This window comes from Protopterus annectens, chromosome 3.part1 (assembly GCF_019279795.1).
Source record: "Protopterus annectens isolate FY-2018-M chromosome 3.part1, PAN1.0, whole genome shotgun sequence".
In the NCBI taxonomy this organism is placed as follows: domain Eukaryota; kingdom Metazoa; phylum Chordata; order Ceratodontiformes; family Protopteridae; genus Protopterus; species Protopterus annectens.
Genome location: NC_056732.1, coordinates 372562405 through 372584962, shown reverse-complemented (window position 1 = coordinate 372584962; position 22558 = coordinate 372562405). Strand labels below are relative to the sequence as shown.

Genomic DNA, 22558 nt, shown 5'->3' with positions numbered 1-22558 from the left:
GTCATACCAACATAGTATGCAGGACAACCCGAACATTGACTGATATAAACCACCCCCTTTGTTTTGCAGTCAGCATAACAAGGTACTTTAAAGGTGTTGTCAATGGTGTCTATTTTGATGTAAGGTCCCTCTGAAATAAATCGACACATGTTGCAACTATGGCAAACATGCATCCCAATCTTTTTGGTGTTAATGGTTGGTACAACTAACGTTTTATTTTCCAAAATTCCCTTTAAGTTGTAACGATTCCTAAAGACAAATTTAGGACCTTCACCCAAAGTCCTTCTAATATCTTCATTGCCATTAATGATTTTCCAGTTGTCAACAACGATCTGTCTAATCAAAGATCCATCAGAACTGGTGTCTAAGGAGCACAAGGCATCGATGTTGTAGCCACTCCCATGTCCCTTCTGATTCTGACTGCTGTTGATAGAACTGGGAAAATCAATTATGGGTTTAAAAATGCTGTCACGTTTACCTAATACTTCCTCACTAGTTAATGCTAATTTCTGAAAATCATACCCCCTATGTAAGAATAAAGACAAGACAGTGTTAAATTCCTGTGTCAAGTCATGCTGTTTGGATGTCATCCGACTATGAACTGAGGATGTTCCTGATGACATGTCTAGGGTGGTTACTGGAGTAGTGCAAATACCCATTAGTAAATGTCTCCTTACGGTGAATCCTGCTGTGTAAACGTTCTTTGTCTGTGTCCCAATATAATGATACATCTAAGAAATTCACTATGGTACCAACATCTCCCAAGGTGAATTTCACATAATCAAAAATGGAATTCATGTCTGTGAAAAACTCATTAACTACAGTGAAATCACCTTCAATGATGAAAAATAAATCATCAATGTAACGACAAAAAAACTTGATGTTAAATTTATGTTCTAAAATGGGTAACGCCTCAGACTCCCAACAAGCCATAACCAAATTTGCAAACGCGGGAGCTGCTGGAGACCCCATCGCAACCCCCTTCTTCTGTCTATAGTAGTTGTTACCAAAAAGAAAAATGTTATTTTCTAAAATCAACTCTAAAAATAACCTAATAGTTGAAATGGCTCCTGCTGTAAACCTGCCACCTTTTCTTGCTAAAAATTCACAAACTGCATCAATTCCTTCGGAGTGGGGAATGCAAGTGTATAGAGAAATAACATCAACTGTGAAAATAATATGTCTTAAAGGATCAAAAACATGTTCCTGTAAATAAACACCGATTTTACTCAAAAAGTGCCAAGAATCTTTAACGTAAGATGGTTCATTCACTAAAATAGAACCCAAAATCAAATCAATCACTAAAGAAATGCCTTCAGTGATGGAATGTGGACATGAGACTATCGGTCTAAGTGGGGGATTTCTGACATCTTTATGGGTTTTTGGTATTCCAAAAATCACCCCAATGCGTGGCTCTGTTACAACGCAAAAATCATAAACTTCACTTGTGATGTCTCCTGTCATAAATAAACCATACAACTCAGACTGTATCAAACGCACCCTACGTTTGTAATCAAAAAGAGTAATACTTTCATATTCCTCTAAATTGTTAATAATTTCCAACATCTTAGTCTGGTAGATGTTCTGATCCATGATCACAATGTTGCTCTTCATGAACCTGAAGCGATGACATAATGACTTCAGGTTCATTAGGGCAACCCTTTCGTTCCTAGTTAAATTGTCAACAGCGTGCCTCTTTACACTCAAAACTTTGTTGATATCTGCAATACATTGTTCCTCAAATACTCTAATTGTGTTGTGCAAATGAGGGGTGAAGGTGGAAGGTTTTACCAAAGACTTGTGGGTTTGTCCCTTTTTAGTTAAAAAATGCAACATATATTGTACATTCAATTTCCTGGAAAACTTTTTGATGTCAATAATAGTGTTGGTTAAATTTGCCCTTGAGGTAGGAATGAAATTTAAACCATGCTTCAAAACATTAAGCTCACTTTCAGAAAAACAATGCTCTGTCAAATTAATGATGTTAAACTGGTCAAAAGTCCTTTCTAAGTTTCGTCCGCTGAAGAACTGGACCCCAGAAAGGTCCGACTGCGAGTAAGAACAGTGTTCCTTTGGTGTTGACCTCTCCTTTTGTTTAAAAAAGTTGAAGGAGGATTCGAGCCAGGATTAATATTTCCCCCTGTGTTGTTACTGGTTTTAACCTTAGGTCGGACTGACCCTTCAATAATAACATCTTGCCCATTGGTTTCAAGTGAACTCAAGGAACTGCTGGGTGAGACTAAGGCTGGTGAACTTTTTGCTGTTTTGCACCAAGAATTGGAACAACATACCGCTGAGGTAATTAGCCGCAAACGGGTTAAATTAACCCGCGATACCATCGCTTATGATAGCGGCACAGCATATGATAACTTTGCGAACAAGGATAACCAAAAGGCATCAAGAGGTGAAACAAACCTTCGTTTCATTTCTAAGCAGCAGACCTCCCGAGCCTTTGGTCGTTCAACAATCATTTCTAAAGAACTTAACTCAGCGGGGGCCAATAGTGACGGTGTGGCATGTAATGTTAAACATACTGAGAACAATTTAATCAGAAATGATTACAACAGGCGCCCGACTAAGGAGTCAGTTGTTGACTCACCAGGTGCCAAGGATTTTTCAACTGACGAAATAGTCATAGAATCTGATGAGATGGACATTGAAACCAATGGGCAAGATGTTATTGTTGAAGGGTCAGTCCGACCTAAGGTTAAAACCAGTAACAACACAGGGGGAAATACTAATTCTGGCTCCAATCCTCCTTCTACTTTTTTAAACAAAAGGGGAGGTCAACATCAAAGGAACACTGTTCTGACTCGCAGTCGGACCTTTCTGGGGTCCAGTTCTTCAGCGGACGAAACTTAGAAAGGACTTTTGACCAGTTTAACATCATTAACTTGACAGAGCATTGTTTTTCTGAATGTGAGCTTAATGTTTTGAAGTATGGTTTAAATTTTATTCCTACCTCAAGGGCAAATCTAACTAACACTATTATTGATATCAAAAAGTTTTCTAGGAAATTGAATGTACAATACATGTTGCATTTTTTAACTAGAAAGGGACAAACCCATAAGTCTTTGGTAAAACCTTCTACCTTCACCCCCCATTTGCATAATACAATCAGAGTATTTGAGGAACAATGTATTGCTGACATTAACAAAGTTTTGAGTGTAAACAGGCATGCTGTTGACAATCTAACTAGGAGTGAAAGGGTTGCTCTCACGAACCTGAAGTCATTATGTCATCGCTTCAGGTTCATGAAGAGCGACAAAGGGGGCAACATCGTGATTATGGATCAGAACACCTATCAGACAAAGATGTTGGAAATTATTAATAATTTAGAGGAATATGAAAGTATTACTCTTTTTGATTACAAACGTAGGGTGCGTTTGATACAGTCTGAGTTGTATGGTTTATTCATGACAGGAGACATCACAAGTGAAGTTTATGATTTTTGCGTTGTAACAGAACCACGCATTGGGGTGATTTTTGGAATACCAAAAACCCATAAAGATGTCAAAAATCCTCCACTTAGACCGATAGTCTCATGTCCGCATTCCATCACTGAAGGTATTTCTTTAGTGATTGACTTGATTTTGGGTTCTATTTTAGTGAATGAACCATCTTACGTCAAAGATTCTTGGCACTTTTTGAGTAAAATTGGTGTTTATTTACAGGAACATCTTTTTGATCCTTTAAGACATATTATTTTCACAGTTGATGTTATTTCTCTATACACTTGCATTCCCCACTCCGAAGGAATTGATGCAGTTTGTGAATTTTTAGCAAGAAAAGGTGGTAGGTTTACAGCAGGAGCCATTTCGACCATTAGGTTATTTTTAGAGTTAATTTTAGAAAACAACATTTTTCTTTTTGGTAACAACTATTACAGACAGAAGAAGGGGGTTGCGATGGGGTCTCCAGCAGCTCCCGCGTTTGCAAATTTGGTTATGGCTTTTTGGGAGTCTGATTTAAAACATAAATTTAACATCAAGTTTTTTTGTCGTTACATTGATGATTTATTTTTCATCATTGAAGGTGATTTCACTGTAGTTAATGAGTTTTTCACAGACATGAATTCCATTTTTGATTATGTGAAATTCACCTTGGGAGATGTTGGTACCATAGTGAATTTCTTAGATGTATCATTATATTGGGACACAGACGAAGAACGTTTACACAGCAGGATTCACCATAAGGAGACATTTACTAATGGGTATTTGCACTACTCCAGTAACCACCCTAGACATGTCATCAGGAACATCCCTCGAGGGCAGTTCATACGAGCGAGTCGGATGACATCCAAACAGCATGACTTGACACAGGAATTTAACACTGTCTTGTCTTTATTCTTACATAGGGGGTATGATTTTCAGAAATTAGCATTAACTAGTGAGGAAGTATTAGGTAAACGTGACAGCATTTTTAAACCCATAATTGATTTTCCCAGTTCTATCAACAGCAGTCAGAATCAGAAGGGACATGGGAGTGGCTACAACATCGATGCCTTGTGCTCCTTAGACACCAGTTCTGATGGATCTTTGATTAGACAGATCGTTGTTGACAACTGGAAAATCATTAATGGCAATGAAGATATTAGAAGGACTTTGGGTGAAGGTCCTAAATTTGTCTTTAGGAATCGTTACAACTTAAAGGGAATTTTGGAAAATAAAACGTTAGTTGTACCAACCATTAACACCAAAAAGATTGGGATGCATGTTTGCCATAGTTGCAACATGTGTCGATTTATTTCAGAGGGACCTTACATCAAAATAGACACCATTGACAACACCTTTAAAGTACCTTGTTATGCTGACTGCAAAACAAAGGGGGTGGTTTATATCAGTCAATGTGTGGGTTGTCCTGCATACTATGTTGGTATGACTACTCGTTGTTTAAACACTAGAATTAGAGAGCATCTTTATGAGAACAATGCCCTGTATAAACACACCAAAACTTGTAACAGATATAAGAAATTTTTGTTCTCAGTTTTAGAAGTTGTGCATGCTGATCTCCGAGCTGGAGACTACAAGAATTTTTTAGAACAGCGTGAAACCATGTGGCAGATAAAACTCAAATCGGACAAGTTCCCTGGTTTAAATGATTATATTAATATTAAATGCTTTTTAAAATATAGGAAATTACAAGTGAATAAGGGACTGGATTCATTTGATTTTTTTTAAAAATTGAATGTCTTTTTAAACTAAATGGTTTGATTGATTTTAATTAAGTAATTGTTTGTTAATTGTTTGGCTATTTAAATGCATTGAATCATGGTTATTTTGTATTCTGATGAAGTTTTTACGAAAGCGGGTATTAAACTACTGGTTACGCTATTTACCGTGTGTTTCATCTTTCATCCAGGCCGTTTATTTTGTGTCCATATTAGTTTATGTAGCATCAGTAGTAAATCCATGCAGGTAGAATCTGCTTCATTCTTATGATCCAGACATAGCCATGGTCACCAGGACTTGTAACAGCTCTGTATTTCTACTATTGCAATATCCTTCTACCCTTATTGTACTTTTAAGTGAACAGGTGGTATGGTGACCTTTGTCAGTAGTGGCATCAACATATCCCTTTTCAGAATGCAATTACCACCCTCAGAATACAGAACTCTGCTTACTTGTAATCTCTGCATAAACAAATGTAGGCATTTACATCTTACTTGTATATATGGTTTACTGAAGCAATGCATGATGTTCGTTGCAGACACCATTGCCTAGGTAGCTGAAAGTTTGAATGTCGACACCACTGTCTTGGATGAGCTCAGATTCACTGCCTATAAAGTCTGCATCTAGTCCTCATGTCTGTGTAAGTTTTCTGTAGGGACTCTACTGTCCCCCATAGCCCCCCAAATGTTCTGGTTTATTGGCAGCTCTTGAGTGTCTACATATGTTGCATTTACCCTTGTCCTTATGGCACAGTTTGTGTAAAAAAAACCTGATCATTTACCCAGTTAATTTTATAAATTAAATTAAAAAAATGAATTAAAATTGTGACTAAGTCTCCCAAGTCTCTCAAGACCTTCTAATTCAGCATGAATTCAGACAGCTATTATCTGCCCACACAAGAAAAGACATAAAAACAGGTAAAAAAGTGCCCTCGTCTGGGTTTTGGATTCACACTCATTCTGTATATCAGTATATGAATTTCTCTCTGACTCTTTCACCGACCCTGATCATTTTATGCTGTTCAGAATTGTATCAAAATTTTAAGAGAATATAATGTTGAGGTCAGCAATACGCCAACATTTTTTCTGATGTGGTCAACCAACAAATACTTAACATCAACTGGTTCTTTCTCAATGTAGTACATGCTTAGCAGAAGCATGAATTCTGTTAAGGAAAACTATACTAAACTTACTGAATGATTTGTTATTTAGTCATTTACTCAAATACAGCTGTTCTTGATGTAGCTGTGATATATTCAGCAAATAAGTTGGTAAAGTAGATGACAATATATATAGCCTTGTTGAACACATTTCCCAGTCTTGAACCAGTCAGCAAATTATTTCTGTATTTTCTTGTTCTACTTACAGATCCCTCAAGAGGCAAATAAGGTGACCTGTTATCCCCATTTCTCCAAGAATATGAAACAGTTTATGATCCGCACAGTCAACGGCTGTAAAGTAGTTAATAAAGAAAAAGTAAATACTTTTCTGGAACTTCTTTGCTTTCTCCATCTCCCTCTCTCTCTATCTCTTTCTATATATCGTTTTTTAAATCTCTTGGTTGACTGGGTAAGCCGCTGGACAAACGGTTTCTTTTTAGTGGTAACGCACTAAGAGTCACACAATAGGCAAATAAAGATGAAAAGTATCAAATCTTGTACTCTGAGCACAGGAAGCATTTCATTAGCAGCTCAAAGCTTTCGTCTTGAGCATTATTGCTAGCATGCAAAACAAGTCCAAATGATTGATAATTTAAGCATTCTTAAGTATTGCCATTTTGGAGAATGGTATATAAATTGAATGTTTCCAGTTTAATAGCTGTTACCATGTTTTACAAGCAGGACACGTAGTGGCACATCATCATTTTGCAGGATTGTAAGCAATCCAGATAGAATTCCACCACATCCATCAGCCAAGGCTTTCGACACCATCCCCCACTCTGGTATTATAGATAAACTCACTGGACTGAGCATAAATCCCTATGTCACAAGATGGGTGGCCAACTGGTTCACTGACACAACCCACACAGTGAAAGTAGCCAACTCCAAATCTGACTTCATACCAGTAACAAGCTGAGTACTACAGGGTTGGGTCCTGGTTCCACTCCTGTTTGGTATCTACTTCTCAGAAGTCCAGGCTAATACAGCTGGTTTCTGGCTAATGAAGTTCGCAGACGACTGCAAACTAGGAGCCATAATAGATTTGCCTAAGGATGTGGGCATTCTGCAAAGAGACCTCACTGAGACTGATGCTTGGTGTCAAAGTCATGGCCTCAACCTCAATGCCAAGAAGTGCATTGTCATGCCCTTTGGGAAAAACACTCTACCTATAGACTACCACATAGGCAGTAGCCTACTAAACACCGAAAGTGTGATAAGAGACCTTGGGACACAGGTGGACAGTAGTCTCTCCTTTGATAATCATGTCGTCACAGTAGTCAGGAAATCATTCTAAGTAGCACACCTCATCACAAAGGGGTTCTCCTACAGAAAAAGAGAGGTCATTGTTCATCTCTACTCATTCATCATCAGACCCATTATAGAGTACAACACCCCATTTGGCATGTACCTCGCAAGACATCTACAACAACTAGAAAGGCCACAGAAATACCGCACTAAGAGGATTACTGGCCTCAAACAGATGCCATACTCAGACTGTCTCAAAAAACTCCAGCGCTACTCCATCGCATATCGCCAACTCAGAGGCAAACTCTGCCTCACATACAAAGCCAAGTCTAACCCAGATCTTATGGACATGCTACACTTAAAGAAATCCCAATCTGTCTGGGCCACATGCTCTGGGGACCTAAACCTTGTCACCACAATAAACAGAACATGCTGGAAAGATAGATTCCTGTCCCAGAGACTTCCCATGCTCTGAAACAGACTACCCATTCATGTCAAGCAAAGCTCCTCATTAGCCCTCTTTAAGAAAAATCTTGACAATTGGATGGGAAACAGGAAATTCACCCCAGGGATCACTTCTGTGGCTCTGCTCGACAGGGGCACAGGAAAATAATTTTCTTGGGTGGCGAAAGCCAGGGAATCTCTTTTGGCTAGGCTTATATAGGCCCTAGGGCCGATAGCCTAGTACTTACCTATGAAGCTATGAACCTGTAAGACTTTCTAGGACCCATTTAACATCATGCTCCATGATGCCTGGCTCCAGGTTAGAGAACATAGCATTTTATAAATTCATGATATTAGAATCCTCCTTATACAGTTCTTCTATATATTTCTAACATCTCTTCTTTTTTTTTCTTTTATTCATACCCCCCACCCTGACCTTGCTGTATGGCTTCACTTCACTACACTCACACACTATCAGCCCATTCATTCTGGGGCCAAGAGGGCAAGTCAGTCCTGGCTTGAATAAGAACCTTATGGGTCCATTCAAGAGAAGGACAGCTTGCTGGTCCTGAGGGGCAGCTTTCCTTCTCCCCACAGGGAAAATCCCACCGGGGATTTCACTTAAATGATGACAGCTGTTGGGAAAAACACTTCTGCACAGTGGGCTCTCCTTTGTTTTACTGCTGTTAAGCACCATGATAGCACAGACTTAGCTGGCTTGAACTCCACTGTGTAACACGTAGTACTCTTGCTAGGTGTCACGGTTGTGGTGAGCTAGAGCCCCCCCCCCAATGAGTGAGACCATAGTAGGACTGACATCCTTTCTTAATAGCTTTTGCCTCTGTAAAGTACAGAATTGTTTAGCTATCATTTTAGTTTATAGAATAAGAAGAATTCACCTCCTATGAATGAGAAGTTAGTTTAAAACCAAACTGACCATTTAGGACAAAGCTGCAACCCAGTGCATCAAATTTACAAGTGCCTCTTTTTGGAATTGGGATAGTTAGTGAAGGACACAGTGTAAAGCCCTAGTCAGATCCAGTACATAGGATTATTTACCGCATAGGCAGAATAAGACCAATCTTCTTAAATCATCATCATCATCTGTCTATCCATCCATACAAACTCTTTTCATATCACACTCTAGCAGTTGTACAAGATTCAGCAGTAACCAGATTATTTAAGAATTCCTAGGACTTGACAGTGCCATATGTTCATCTTCACCTCTGAGGACTTTGTTGGATCAGTGACTATCTCTGTATCACTTTCTTTTCAATAGAGCCAATAACTGAGAGATTAAGAAGCTCCTAGCGAGATAAAAAAATGATGGTGCAAGTGAAATTGATGAACTAACACATACATTCTAATGTTAATTCTTTTTAGATGTTCTTCTTAAAATTCTGATAAGTATCAAAGAAGGGACAGCTTAAAATTGTAGAAGAATGCATGTATTGCCCATGTCCATAAGGGTGGAACCTCCACTGAGACCTCTATCTTTAGACTTATCTCATTATTTAAATGCCTTATCGCAAAAAGTCATTAATTGCATTTTTTTTCTCTTTTATGACATCTCATAATAGTACAGTAAGCAACTAGTAGTAAACTCTTTGCACTGTATAAATTTGTATATACTACACTTCATCTTATTTTATTTGTTTACTGCAGCATCTATTACATTGTCTGTTTATTAATCTAGATATGTATTATATCTGTTATCTGTGGTTTCTCAATTGTAGATTTAATTTTCTTTGCCTTATGGCTCAGGTTATAGATGAAAATTGACCTGTACAAGCCAACATATCTAGTTATAAAACAAAATTACACTAATAAATACATTGGAAACTTTATAAGGGGATAATTTGTTCTCCATTTACATTTCTTTCATGTGGAAAACTTTATTTTTCATTCACATGGTGGAAAGGTTGGTATTATCATGGACTTACTCTCATTTCATGATCTTATGAGGAATGGCCTTAACACCAGACAGGCTGGTACAGCAGTCGTTTTTTGACATAGTGGTACTGTACACTGTGAGGTATATATCGAAAGATTTGATAGTGTCCCTCTGTCGATTGGTATACACTACACTAATTTAGTGTTTAATTTACTAACGGCAGCTACAGCTACAGTAGAAAGCAGCATGTTCAGACCCATACCACCTCCTCTTACGTCTTTCTCACAGCTCTGTATTACACCCCTTACTAATTTCTGTATATGTAAACCAAATTTTCTCACTATGCAGGCAGGTACATCATTGGGTGCCTGGCAGATAGCACTTCCAGAGCAGAATAGAAACTCTAAGCAGGATTTTCAAAAAAACAGATACATGACTATGTTATCTTTGGGCTTCATTAAATGTATCTAGTAGCAAAAAATATAATTTCTAGTCACAAGTATAAGTTGTCCAAAAGATCCAAATTGTAAGTCATTTCACTACGTAGTTTCTCAGTTAAGTAGGTGCATTCTGTGATATACCACAGGGTTATTAAGGTTATGACTAAATATATACTAATGCACAACCGGAAGATGTAGAAAATACGGTATTCTACCCAGACATTGGGCATAATGCCTTTATGGAAAGCAAGTTCCATCTCATTATTTAAAATGTCCATATATATTAATTCTAAATAACCAATTAGGATTTAAAGGCACACATCCAAAAGAAGTAAAATATACAGAGTACACTTGTTTTCAGCATTCATTCAATTAACAGTGTAATAAGCTTCATGTTTTATTATCACCTGAATTACATTTTTCAATTTACATCGTACAAAACTGTATTAAAAAATTGCCAAGGAAATTATTGATCCAAATTCCTTGGGTGGACATCATATTATACTTCAAAATTAAATATGCTTCCAGACCATTTAAAGCTTTGATTTTGTTACTCACACATAGCAAGACTACTGTAGCTAGTACCAAAATTCTGAAATTCTGAAAACTACTGTTAGATACGCAGATGCATGTTTTGCAATAGAACTGCTAACATTTTCTATTCTTTGTATCTTAAATTTGCTCTTGTGTCCTGCACTTTACTTTTCTGTTTGTCAATCCAGTGGACCATTTTTTTTTCTGATTCACAGTTACACAATTCTGTATACTGCCTTGCTAGTATGACCTATATAACCATGTTTAACATTTCAATCTTTCCCACTGATTTTGACTCCATGAAACCTTAGCACTAATCCACACGTTACAGTTCATACAAGTGAGCATCCCACAATTCATTTCAATTTTTCTGAAAAACCAAGACAGTACTTTACAAGAAATGTATCCTAAATTCAAATCTCTTACATGAAAACATGGGACTAATAGACAGTAACTGTTTGAGTGTCATCTAATAAACGTATCTGACAATTTCTTGTAACCATTGATTTAAGTGTCTCAGTAAAAGCAGTATATTTAATTCTTTGGCATTATACCTATACCCCTTGTACGCTAATTCATAGCGTAGCTTCGCTATTTTCTTTAAACTCTTTCTTTCCCGCTTCTTTTAAAATAGTTTGATCTTACATTTTAATCCATGCTACTCTATTCCATTAGCGAATTTGTCTAATACTGCTGTACCATTTATTGTCAGAGAATTTATTGAAAGCATCAGTATGCTGATTGTGGGTTTTTTCTCTTTTTCATTTAGTTTAGTTAATTTTCTCTCTTTTATGTCTAACATGCTAAAATAATTTAAATATATCCATTATTTTAAAATGTAGAAAATTAAAGTCACACAACACCATTACTTCTGTATTATAACCTAAATGATGTTATTCCTGTGTCATTTGCTTTGAAAAACTTAGTTTTTCATCAGAAAGCTGTTTTGATGCCAAGTTCTTTGTTAGGAAATTGGGGGAGCTGTACTAATGTTGGCAATATGATTGTGTCCAGAAATTACTTTAGGAAGAATTCCAGTTTCTTTACAACAGATACTATGGATCTGCATGTAAAGGCATGATACAAATCTACTTTAGAGCCATAACATGAGGAACAGGATGTACATTTGTGAATATAGACAATGTGGTTAAAACAAGCACTACACCCACTGTAAATAGCTAGACATGTATAATTCCTAAATTGAGAGTGTATAAACCTAATTGGCTTGATGATCCTTGGAGAAGCATGATTATTTTCTGTATGAAGTAATTTAGTACAGTCGCCTCCCAGTTAGACATGGTAATGTCATTCGATTCTCAGTTAGAGCGTCTTCTGTGTGGCGACAGGCGTGAATGGGCGTTCCTTCATTGAAAGTTGTGCGTTAGGCCCGGCAAGCTAGCACGTAAAACTCTACTGCCAATCATTAGCAGACCGGAGTTCCGCTGTGGCGACCCCTAACCGGGAAAAGCTGAAAGAAGAAGAAGAAGAAGAAAGGATCCATCAACAGTATTTCATGAAGAAAAGCTGAGGTTTTATATGTATAGAAATCCTATTCCTCCTGTTGTGATATTGTAGTGCTGGGTAGAGTTTAATTTCTGAGATATGGGTTAAGTTCATGTACATTGTTTTCAGTTATTGAAATATTTCTTCTAATTCCCCATTTTACTGCAGAATGCAAAAAGGAAAGTGTCAGTGGAAAAACCTTAGACCACACATCTGATCAGCTGTAATGGCATTAATGGGACCTATAACTGAATATTCTCTGGTTTTCAGAAATTTACATATTTTTGTCTCATCTTTTGCAAAGGCCTTCATAAAGTTTGTGATTGTGAGATAAGAGTAAGGATTAAAGTCAAAAGGTTCCTGAAATCATATTCATAGTCTTTCTATTTTTCAGAAAATGCATTTTAAAAGTATACTCTCAGTCCAACAGTTTATGTGAGTAATGTTAATAAATAGTGCCCTTTATATGAGGCCTTTGTCCTTCACTGTTATACCCTTTACCCATGATTCTTGTGTGAAGAGATTGAGAATGTTTTTCTAACTTGAGAATCAGTGTATCCCTGTACTCCTAGGTGCTATTATAGCCATGTGACTGTTGGAGGACAAGATAAAAAGGAGGCCACAAACAGAACCATATGATGCTATAGAGGAGTCTGAACCTTGTGAAAAAGGCTAAGAGTGGGAAAGAAATATTGATGCATACAATTGATAAGAAAAAGTGATTCATATGGATCCGTTTATATATTTTTACTTTTTAAATTATATACTGTGTTGGTGTAAGGAAAATGTATCTAGCACAAAATGCTATGTAACCTTAATCTAGTTTCAAATCTGGGAATCCCTGGAGTCTAGTTTTTATTTGGCATTACAATGCACACATTTACACAAGTCTTAGGCCTTCCTTCAGTCACTCTTCCAGCAGAGAGGAGTACATTTCATTGTATAACCGCACACCTTCTCTCAGCTTTCAGGTCTTCCTACGCTCCCTCGTTCCAGAATGGACGTATGAGCTGAGTGATAATAGCAGCAACAACATATGCTGAGGTGATCTCCCTAAGTTTAAGGTGGGGTGCAGCATTTAAGGAGGCTATGAGGAGTTAAAGTCATGCCAGTATGACATTTTGCCTTCTCAGTTTGAAAGATTGGCCAATACCGTGTCAGACCAAAGTATTTGAGCTATGTGACAAACTGGATATCTAGCATTTTATGCAGACCAGTAGTTAAAGAAGTAATTTCTAAGGAACAGGAGCTGCCGAGTGGTCTGCCCTGAAGGTCCAGTTCTCAGCCCATTTCTTTGATGTATGTCCATTACAAACCACTCAAAGCATCCAGACTGAAATTGACATGTTTGCTGATAACATATAAATGAGCACACAGTGATTGTCCTATAGCAGAATTTGTTACTCCACAGAAAATAGGAAACCGTTATAATTAGACGTCTGCCTTGTTGTTAGTTTTGAACATTATGAAATGTAGTTTCATTAATTTGAGTTGTAATGTAGTGATAGTTTATAAGTGACTGTCCTTTAGCAAAAAAGACAAATTAGCAAGACCTTGTACTTTTGTTGTTAGGGTTTAACTACTCCAGCCAATACCTGCAGGCAGCAAGTGTAGCCAATCAGATGCCTGTTTGTATTAGGACTAGCATTACTTTGCTCTTTGTAATTCCTTTATAGGTTCATAGGTTGATACTAGGCTATCTGCCCTAGGGCATTTATAAGCCTCGCCAGAGTGTGTTTGGCTTTTGCCACTCTTTTAGATTAGTTGACTGTGCCTCTGTATAGTAGGTCACAGAAGATAGCCCTTTTAAGGTTAGTTTACTGTGCCTCTGTCTAGTAGGGACACAGAAGAAATCCCAGGGGTAAACCTACGATCTCCCATCCACTTGTCAAGATTTCTCTTGAAGAGGGTCATTGAGGAGCTCTGCCTAACATGGATTGGGATTTTGTTTCAGAGTGAGAGAAACCTCTGGGATATGAATCTGTCCCTCCAGCATGTCCTATTTATTTCTGTGCTGAGGTTTAAGTCCCTGGAGAGTGTAGCTCTAAGGGATTTGGATTTCCTGAGGTGGAGCATGTCCATTAATTTTGGTTTGGACATGGCTGTATACGTCAGGCACAGATCGCCTCTGAGTAGGCGGTAAGCAACTGAGTAGAGCTGGAGTTTCTTTAGCCTAACTGCATAGGGCATCTGTTTGAGTCCCTTGATCCTCTTGGTGAGGCACTTTTGGGGTCTTTCCAGTTGCTGCAGGTGTCGGGTAAGGTACATCCCAAATGGGGCATTGTATTCAATTATGGGCCTGATGAGTGATGAGTAGAGGGGTACAATGACCTCTCTTGCTCTAGATGTGAACCCTTTCGTGATAAGGTGGGCTATATAGAAGGTCTTTCTAACCACTTTGGCAATGTGATTGTCAAAGGAGAGATTGCTATCTACTTGGGTCCCCAAATCCCTAATTACTTCTTCCGTACTTAATGGATTACCACCTATGTGGTAATTTGTGGGCACTTTATTTTTCCCAAAGAGGATGACAATGCACTTTTTGGCATTTAGCTTTAGGCCATGGCTCTGGCACCAGTTATCCGTCTCTGTGAGACCCTCTTGGAGGATGCTTGTGTCAGTCAGTGAGTTGATTATGGCACCCAGTTTGCAGTCATCTGCGAACTTGGTCAGCCATAGTCCTCCCATGTTAGCCTGCACCTCAGAGAAATATATACCGAACAAGGGAGGTCCCAGGACTGAGCCTTGTGGGACGCCACTTGTAACTGGTTTAGAGTCTGACATGGCACCTGCAATTCTGACCATGTGGGTTCTATCCCTGAGCTAGTTTGTAACCCATCTTGTGACATAGGGGTTGATATTGAAGCTGGTGAGCTTATTTATGATGCCCGAGTGGGGTATTGTGTCGAAGGCTTTTGCGAGGTCCAGGTAGGCTGTGTGGACTACCTTCCCTTCATCTATGGCCTTGGTGACTGTTTCAAAGAAGTCGATCAGGTTGAAGAGGCAAGATCTGCCCTTAACAAAGCCGAATTGGGTAGGATCCAGTGTTTGGAGGTTCCCAATGTCTTTGTTTATGAGTTCCATGATGATACGCTCCATAGCTTTGCAGACCAGGCTAGTCAGGCTTATAGGGCGATAGTTTCCGGGGTCCGTTGTGGCACCACCTTTGTGGAGTGGGACCACTGTTGCTGTATGCCATTCCTTGGGTACATATCCTGTAGTAAGGCTGAGACTGAACAATGACTTTATGTGAGGGTTCAGTTCTTCTTGGAGCTCATGTAAGATGCAGCCCGGGACACCGTACGGTCCCATTGATTCTGTGTTTTTTGCTTTGGAGAGGGCAGCTCTCACCTGTGCATCTGTGATGTCAAGGAGGCTACACTCTGTTGGGATAGACATTTGCTCTTTTGGGGGGAAGGGTGGGAGAAGTTTGCACTGAACCTGTCTGCCAGGATGTTGGCAATGTCTGTGGGTTCAGTGTTTTTCTGTCATTTTGCACCAACTCAGAGCATATCTGGGAGTTGCCACCCAGGTTCCTGACATAACTAAAGAAGGCCTTGTGATTATCTTTAGCGTCTTGTGCAATTTTTCTTTCGAAGCTGGCCTTAGATAATTTTATGAGAATCTTATCTTTGGAATTTTATCTTTCTTTACTAAGAGATTTGTGCCTAATTATAGTGCCCTTAAATTTAAAAGGTTACCAGTCTGAACTTGAAGGTGTATGCAAAAATATTGCAGGGATTTTCTGTAGTGATCATTCAGCACTGACTTCATTTTTTCACCTTATATTTATTTTAAGACTAAAAGGATGGAGTGATGCAAGCAAAACACTATGATGCATTATGCTGTATCTTTGGAAATGGGAGAAGATCACAATCCAGTAAAGGGAAATTGCTGAACTGGGTCACCCCTTCAGCTTTGTGTGTGTTATTGCAAAGCAATATATCTGTCAATGACTCTGATAAAAATGTGATAAGCTGTTGTAGTGCTATCCCTTCTCTCTTGTTTGGAATTAAGTTAGTCAGAACCATCTAGATAAGTTAGGAAAGGGTAATACCCAGTCCCATAACATGCTGTTACTTTGTAGAGTGAAAGTTTGTGAATGTTCAACAGCGCCATGTAATACCAAGTAAACAAATAAGAACATAAGTGTACCCTCATTGTTTTTTAGTATATTCTAGCAACTACAGCATCTATTACAGCTGCTCATTGTTTCTTATTAAAATCTGTTGTAATGTCCTTGTTGAGGTTGTAATTCACATCTTAAAGACTTAATATGATCAAGAAATCAATGTATACCTACCATCTATCATATGCATTAGTCAGCCGACACTTCTATTTTGCCAGCTTACTCAGACTTCCTAGACCCCAAAGCAAACATAACATTCCTTCTTGTTCTAAAGATGCACCAAAACAATCACCACCCCATTGCCCCTCACATGGCAATGAAAGAATTCTAGATCAATTGAATCTTTTGCACATTTAAATGACGTACCACATGTGACAAAAATCTGTTGTCAGGTGATAGTATCTGAAGTTAGCTTTCCACTGTGATAATCAAGTTGGGTGTTTGGGTTCTGTAACATCCATTTTTGGAGCAGCTGGAATTGCTTTTATAGACTTTGCTCCCCAAATCAGAGAAGTGCCATACGGAATAAGATTTTTCTTTTATTTATAGAAAAACAAGACTAAACTATTAGCAGTTTTTAGTATAACAGAGTTAATGTAAAGCGTATTCTTTACTGTTAAGGGAAAATAGGGACTCAATGACTGTATTTATGAAGTCTCTTTTATCTTTTAGAAATAAACTGAATGGTTATCATACTAGAAATTGCAGAATTTTTTTTTTCTCTCATTTGGTTAGTATTCAATATGATAGATTAAACTGATCCAAAGTAGATTTTTTTTCAGGCACAGCTGTGGGGAGACTATACAAAATGCAGTGTAAAATGTATTTGCAATGGAATACCAAATTGTTAAAGGTGTCCATGTTATCTGAACATGCACTGTAGGATTGTACATTACACAAAACACCACAGAAGCTCTGCTTTCAACCCATTATCTTACAGACCAGCACTCTGTCGCTTATGAGCTCCAGTGTATACCCACTGCATGAGCATTTTCTCAGCTTTTAACTTGGCATGCAATGTCTGCTCTTTACTGCACATAGGCTTTTTGCATTTTGAATCTTTTCTGTTACATTTTACAATAACCATAAACATCCTGTAAAAGGTATTGTCTGAGAAGCAGGTACTGAATATTCCGGATGTAATTTTCCAACTGTTCGATTCCCTGCTTGTTATTAACTATTGTTAGTGGGGAAGATGCTAGTTTGTATTCATGGACGTTTATGTATGCAGAGACAACTCTTAATTTGGCTGAAATTATACTTATTTTCTCTAAGAAGATACTAAGTACTGAGCCACCCAAATCCCAATTACATCCCAAAGCTGCCTAATCATGTGTGGGATTGTCTCAGGAATTGTGTGTGGCAGCTCTCAGTGCTTGTTGCTGTTTTCATCACTTTGCATGCATCGGCTCCAATGAGCTTGGAGAGCCATTGTGATCTAACTTTGTTTTTCATCATCCTGCCGCAGTCTCCTCTTCAGTTTGTAAGGTTCATCTTTTGTGGAGAATGCCCACAAATCTCTGAAAGTAGTTTTTTTCTGCTGTTATTCCCCAGCACATTCCTACTATAAAGTTATGTACTGGCTGGATGGGTGGGCACAGCTTAATGTCCTTCAGATTCAGTTTATCCCATGCATGGATATTGATCTCTATTTTTATAACTGTTCCATGGGGTAGAAATGGTCATTACATGAAAGGATATTTAAAGCACAAGTTACATATATTGACCTAGCCAGCATTTTCAGTTCATGACTACATTTGTGTGCATGCTTACCTATTGACTGTACGCATAATACATGATGGGTCTATATTAGTTTGCTGAAATATCCTTTCAGTGAACACCGATTCATTGACCTTCATTCAGCAAAAACACTTTGCAATTTTCTGAATACTCCCAAAGCAAAGAAATACTTATCCTGCAGCACAACGGACCCACATCTAACTAAATTGAACCCACACAAGTGGAGGGCTGGGACCCCCAACTACATATACCAACTCTGAGATCACACTACAGTGGAAAAAAGGGCAGAGTTGTGCTGCTGGCAAGTATTTCTTTGCCTTGGGAGTATTCAGCGAATCGCAGAAGTGATTTTTCTGAATGAGGGTAGATGAATCTGTGTTTGCTGAAAAGACATTTTGGTGAACTAATATAGACCCTACATAATTTGGGGTACTGTGGTCTAATTATTGTGTTTATCTTTTGTTTGCATTAATACAGTTTTGCATCTGATGTATGTATCTGCAACTCTGTCCAAGCTACAAATCAATTCTTTTTGAGAAACTAAAGCTCATTTGAGTTAACCACATCATTGTGGAGAGACTGGGTTGTGCCCGACTCAAACAGCTATTAAGTTACTTTTTCCAAAGCCAGAGGCCTTTGTTTGATTGCTGAAGGGTTCTTGTTTATAAAATCAGTTACCATTTAAAGAAAACCTGCTTAAGTGAAAATGATTAACCTAACCTGAAGTAATATAGTCTCAGAGTTAAGTATATTAAGTAAGGTAGTGCACTGTAGAGGTCAAGGTCTCCTGTGTGAGGGGTTTGCCTCCATCTAACAGAAATGTGTATTTTCTTATGGCTTGCATTCATTTTCACTTATGAGGGGTTTTGATGAATTAGGACTTGATGCTGAAGGCTTTGCCTCATGCCCTTTGTTTATTTATTTATTTTTCTTGTGTGAACCTCCCAAAATCAAAGTAAATATATCAGTAACTTAAAGAACTTCTGAAATGTCTGCTTGAGCTTACCTCATCTTTTATAATGTTGTACATGACATCAGTTATTGTAAAGTGTTACTTGGATTCCCCTGAAAAACGTCATTGAGATGGACATTCACTATGAAAAATAGATGAGGAGATAAAGGAAGGTAGAGAACGGGTTGTGCTCTTAGCAGAGCCAAAGAGTTTGAAGAACAAGATGGCTGTTATTGTGGTGTGTGTGTGTGTGTGTGTGTGTGTGTGTGTGTGTGTGTGTGTGTGTGTGTGTGTGTGTGTGTGTGTGTGTGTGTGTGTGTGTGTGTGTGTGTGTCTGTCTGTGTGTGTGTGTGTGTGTCTGTGTGTGTGTGTGTGTGTGTGTCTGTGTGTGTGTGTCTGTCTGTGTGTGTGTGTGTGTGTGTGTGTGTGTGTGTGTGTGTGTGTGTGTGTGTGTGTGTGTGTGTGTGTGTCTGTGTGTGTCTGTGTGTGTGTGTGTGTGTGTCTCTGCACATGCATGTGCGTAGTATCAGGATAACTGAAATTAGTGACAGAAGGCAGGGAAAGGCATATGGAAATGCATGACTATAGGGTGGTTTGGAAAGACATGAGGGAAGAATACAAAGATGAATAGCACTGTACATAAGTGAAGAGACAGAACTGCTGGCAGCTGATGTAAAGGAAGGAGTTTTTGGGGTGTTGTGGGGTGCAGTCCTACATAGATGGGTGGTAAAAAACACTAAAAAGAAACCAGCTTAAGGAGCACCAAAGAAAAGTAAGGCTTTGGTCTTTGGGATCTTGATAATTCTGTACCTGTCAGGGAAGTTCTGTTTTGGGAAACAAAATGGAAAGGACCTTCCTAGCCATCTTTCTGGTAGAAGTGTTAGTCGAGAAGACTATTCTTCTCTATGTCCTGCCTACCTGAAGGAAACAGAATTGTGGGAGTGGTGTGGAGACCAGCAGATGACTGGTACAATTTGTATTAAAGCATCCTGTGTGGATATAATGACTGAGTATGTGTATTGTTCACAAGTGGAAAAGAGGAGGGCAGTAATGTGAAATAGGTATGTGGGATTGTATTGCATAAACCTTAAGGTAGTCAGGGCTGGCTGTGATGACAAGGATCAGGTTGGAATAAAAGGCATCATAAAAAGATGCTGAAAGGAGTTGTCTTGTAAGTAACAGATAAGTGCATGCAGGATGAGTTGAAAATGCAGGTTAGGAGAAAAAGTCCTTGTGGTTCATGAAAAGAATGGCAGCCATTTTAAAAGAATGTCAGTTGGTTACTAAAAGTAAGAAAGCCAAAGTGAAGCAGATGCTAATAAGAGATAAGAAGTAAGACATTGATGCTGTCTGAGTATCAGAATCAGAAAGTGTAACTGTCTCAAACGCACCTTGTGCTGGTCCCAAGAACTAGACCCTCCCCAGCTCTTCAAGTGAAGAGCAAAAACAAGGACAGTACACAGTCCACCTGCCCTGGCGATGCTAACCCTTCCAGAAGTGAAGAGAAGTACAGTCCTTCTATTGGCATACCAACCAGGTGGCCAGATGCATGTCACTCCCCCCTCGCTTCTGCCCGAGCCATTCAGGTCCCAGTTATGTGCCCTGCTCCTGCCCCTCCTTCCTCACAGTTTGGTAAAAATAAATAAATACCTTCTTCTTTTAAACTGTAACAAACTGCTTGCTACCAGTCATCTGCTGTTGTCCATCCCACTTGCTACAGTTTACTCCCTGCGTGCATTGAGTGCTATATATAGCTCTCAGGTTTTAGTTAAAAAAAAAAAAATCTTTGTTCTTTTAAATTGTAGCAAACAACTTGATACAAATGTAGCAAAGTGTTTCTAGAGTTTATAACATGTTTATACAAAGTACTGCAATACTCAGATTTTAGTTAAAAAAGTTTTCTTTCACTTTTAAACTGTAGCAAACCGATTACTACAATGTAACAATGTAGCAGACAGTTGCTACAGTTTAGACTATACACTGAGTGCTACAGCACTCAGGTTTAACTGCAAATGCAATACTGTTTTTTAAAAGCTGGTGTTGCACTAAAGAATGATCAGGATGATGGATAGCCCCCAAATCGCGTCCCCTAACACATTATGCCTGAGCCCCTCTAGTTCCACTTTAGCTACACTACTGGTCAGGACTGAAATGTTAAAGCAGTGTGGCAAAAATATGTTCATTTTTAATTTTTATTTATTTATATTTTTTAATTTTTTAGCCTAGTAAACGTAGGCATAAGTCCCCCTTTTCAGGGGTGAACTTGGCACACTGTTTGATTTAACAACTTGCTCATAGTTACAAAGTATGCAGATAGAACTGTGAGATGCATATCCAAGACTACATGACGAAGCTTATGAACAGGTCATAGTCTTAATGCTGTAATCTAAACTGCCAGAGCAGGCATTACGTCTGTCAAAATTGGGAATTGATTCTGCAGGAATGTCTGCAATGGAAAATAAAAGAGAAAACCTAATGCACACCAAATGGAATTGGAACTCATGATTAAACACAAGAACTTAAACTTTAATTTGTTTTTATTGTTGTTCTTGACAATTGAGAGGACCTGATTTTAAGATATTAGGATTTGTGAGTAGCAACGAAGCACGTTTTATCAAAATAATTACACATGTTAAAATAATATTAAACAAATCATTCTGAAACACAACAAATAACATCTGTATGCAATACATTCCAGTCCACCTTAGCAACACAAATTGATTTGAATGCAAGTAGCTGTTTGTTATTAATTTGCTACTGGTTAACAAATGAATTGGTCTTAAATAGTTGACCATTTTCAGTCACAAACTAATCCAAATGGCAACAACAAATATACGGCTGTCTTTATAGTTGTGAACTCTTTGCACTAATGTAACTGTGTATGCATTATATTATATTTAATTTATCTATTTACTTTAGCATGTGTTATATTGTATGATTATTAATCTAGAGATGTGTTATATCTATTACCTGCTGATTTTCCTTTTGTATAACTGTTTAGTCCTTCATTTTCAAGCCTTGTTTGTCTGTTTCTCCTTACAGCTGGAGTAAGATGCATCTGTAACCAGTTATCCATAACAACAAAGATAGACTCAGAGCATCCAGATGTTAGAAGCTACGTCCAGAACCAAGGCTGGTGGAATGGAGAAGGGGATTTCAGTTTTTCAGAAGCATTTTCACAACCTGGTGACTCTTTAAGTAGCTGTTGTTCTGCCAAAGAAGCATTAGAAAAAAAAGCAGGTAAGTCACATGTTTTTTCCCATTTATAATTATAGTTTGTGTTCCTTTAAAAGTGTACATAATCTAGTTTATTACTCACTTTGTTGGAGATGAAAAGCAAACAGTGT

At 38.3% G+C, this 22558-nt stretch overlaps 1 protein-coding gene across 1 annotated transcript in view; it reads left to right on the top strand.

Annotated features, from left to right (window-relative positions):
• The window catches only part of SCRN1 (secernin 1), a 1291976-nt gene that overhangs the window by 994222 nt on the left and 275196 nt on the right, over positions 1-22558 (top strand). Inside the window, exon 5 of the mRNA XM_044066834.1 lies at positions 22254-22451. Within this exon, the coding sequence (XP_043922769.1) occupies positions 22254-22451 (198 nt within the window). The remainder of the gene's footprint in view (positions 1-22253; positions 22452-22558) is intronic.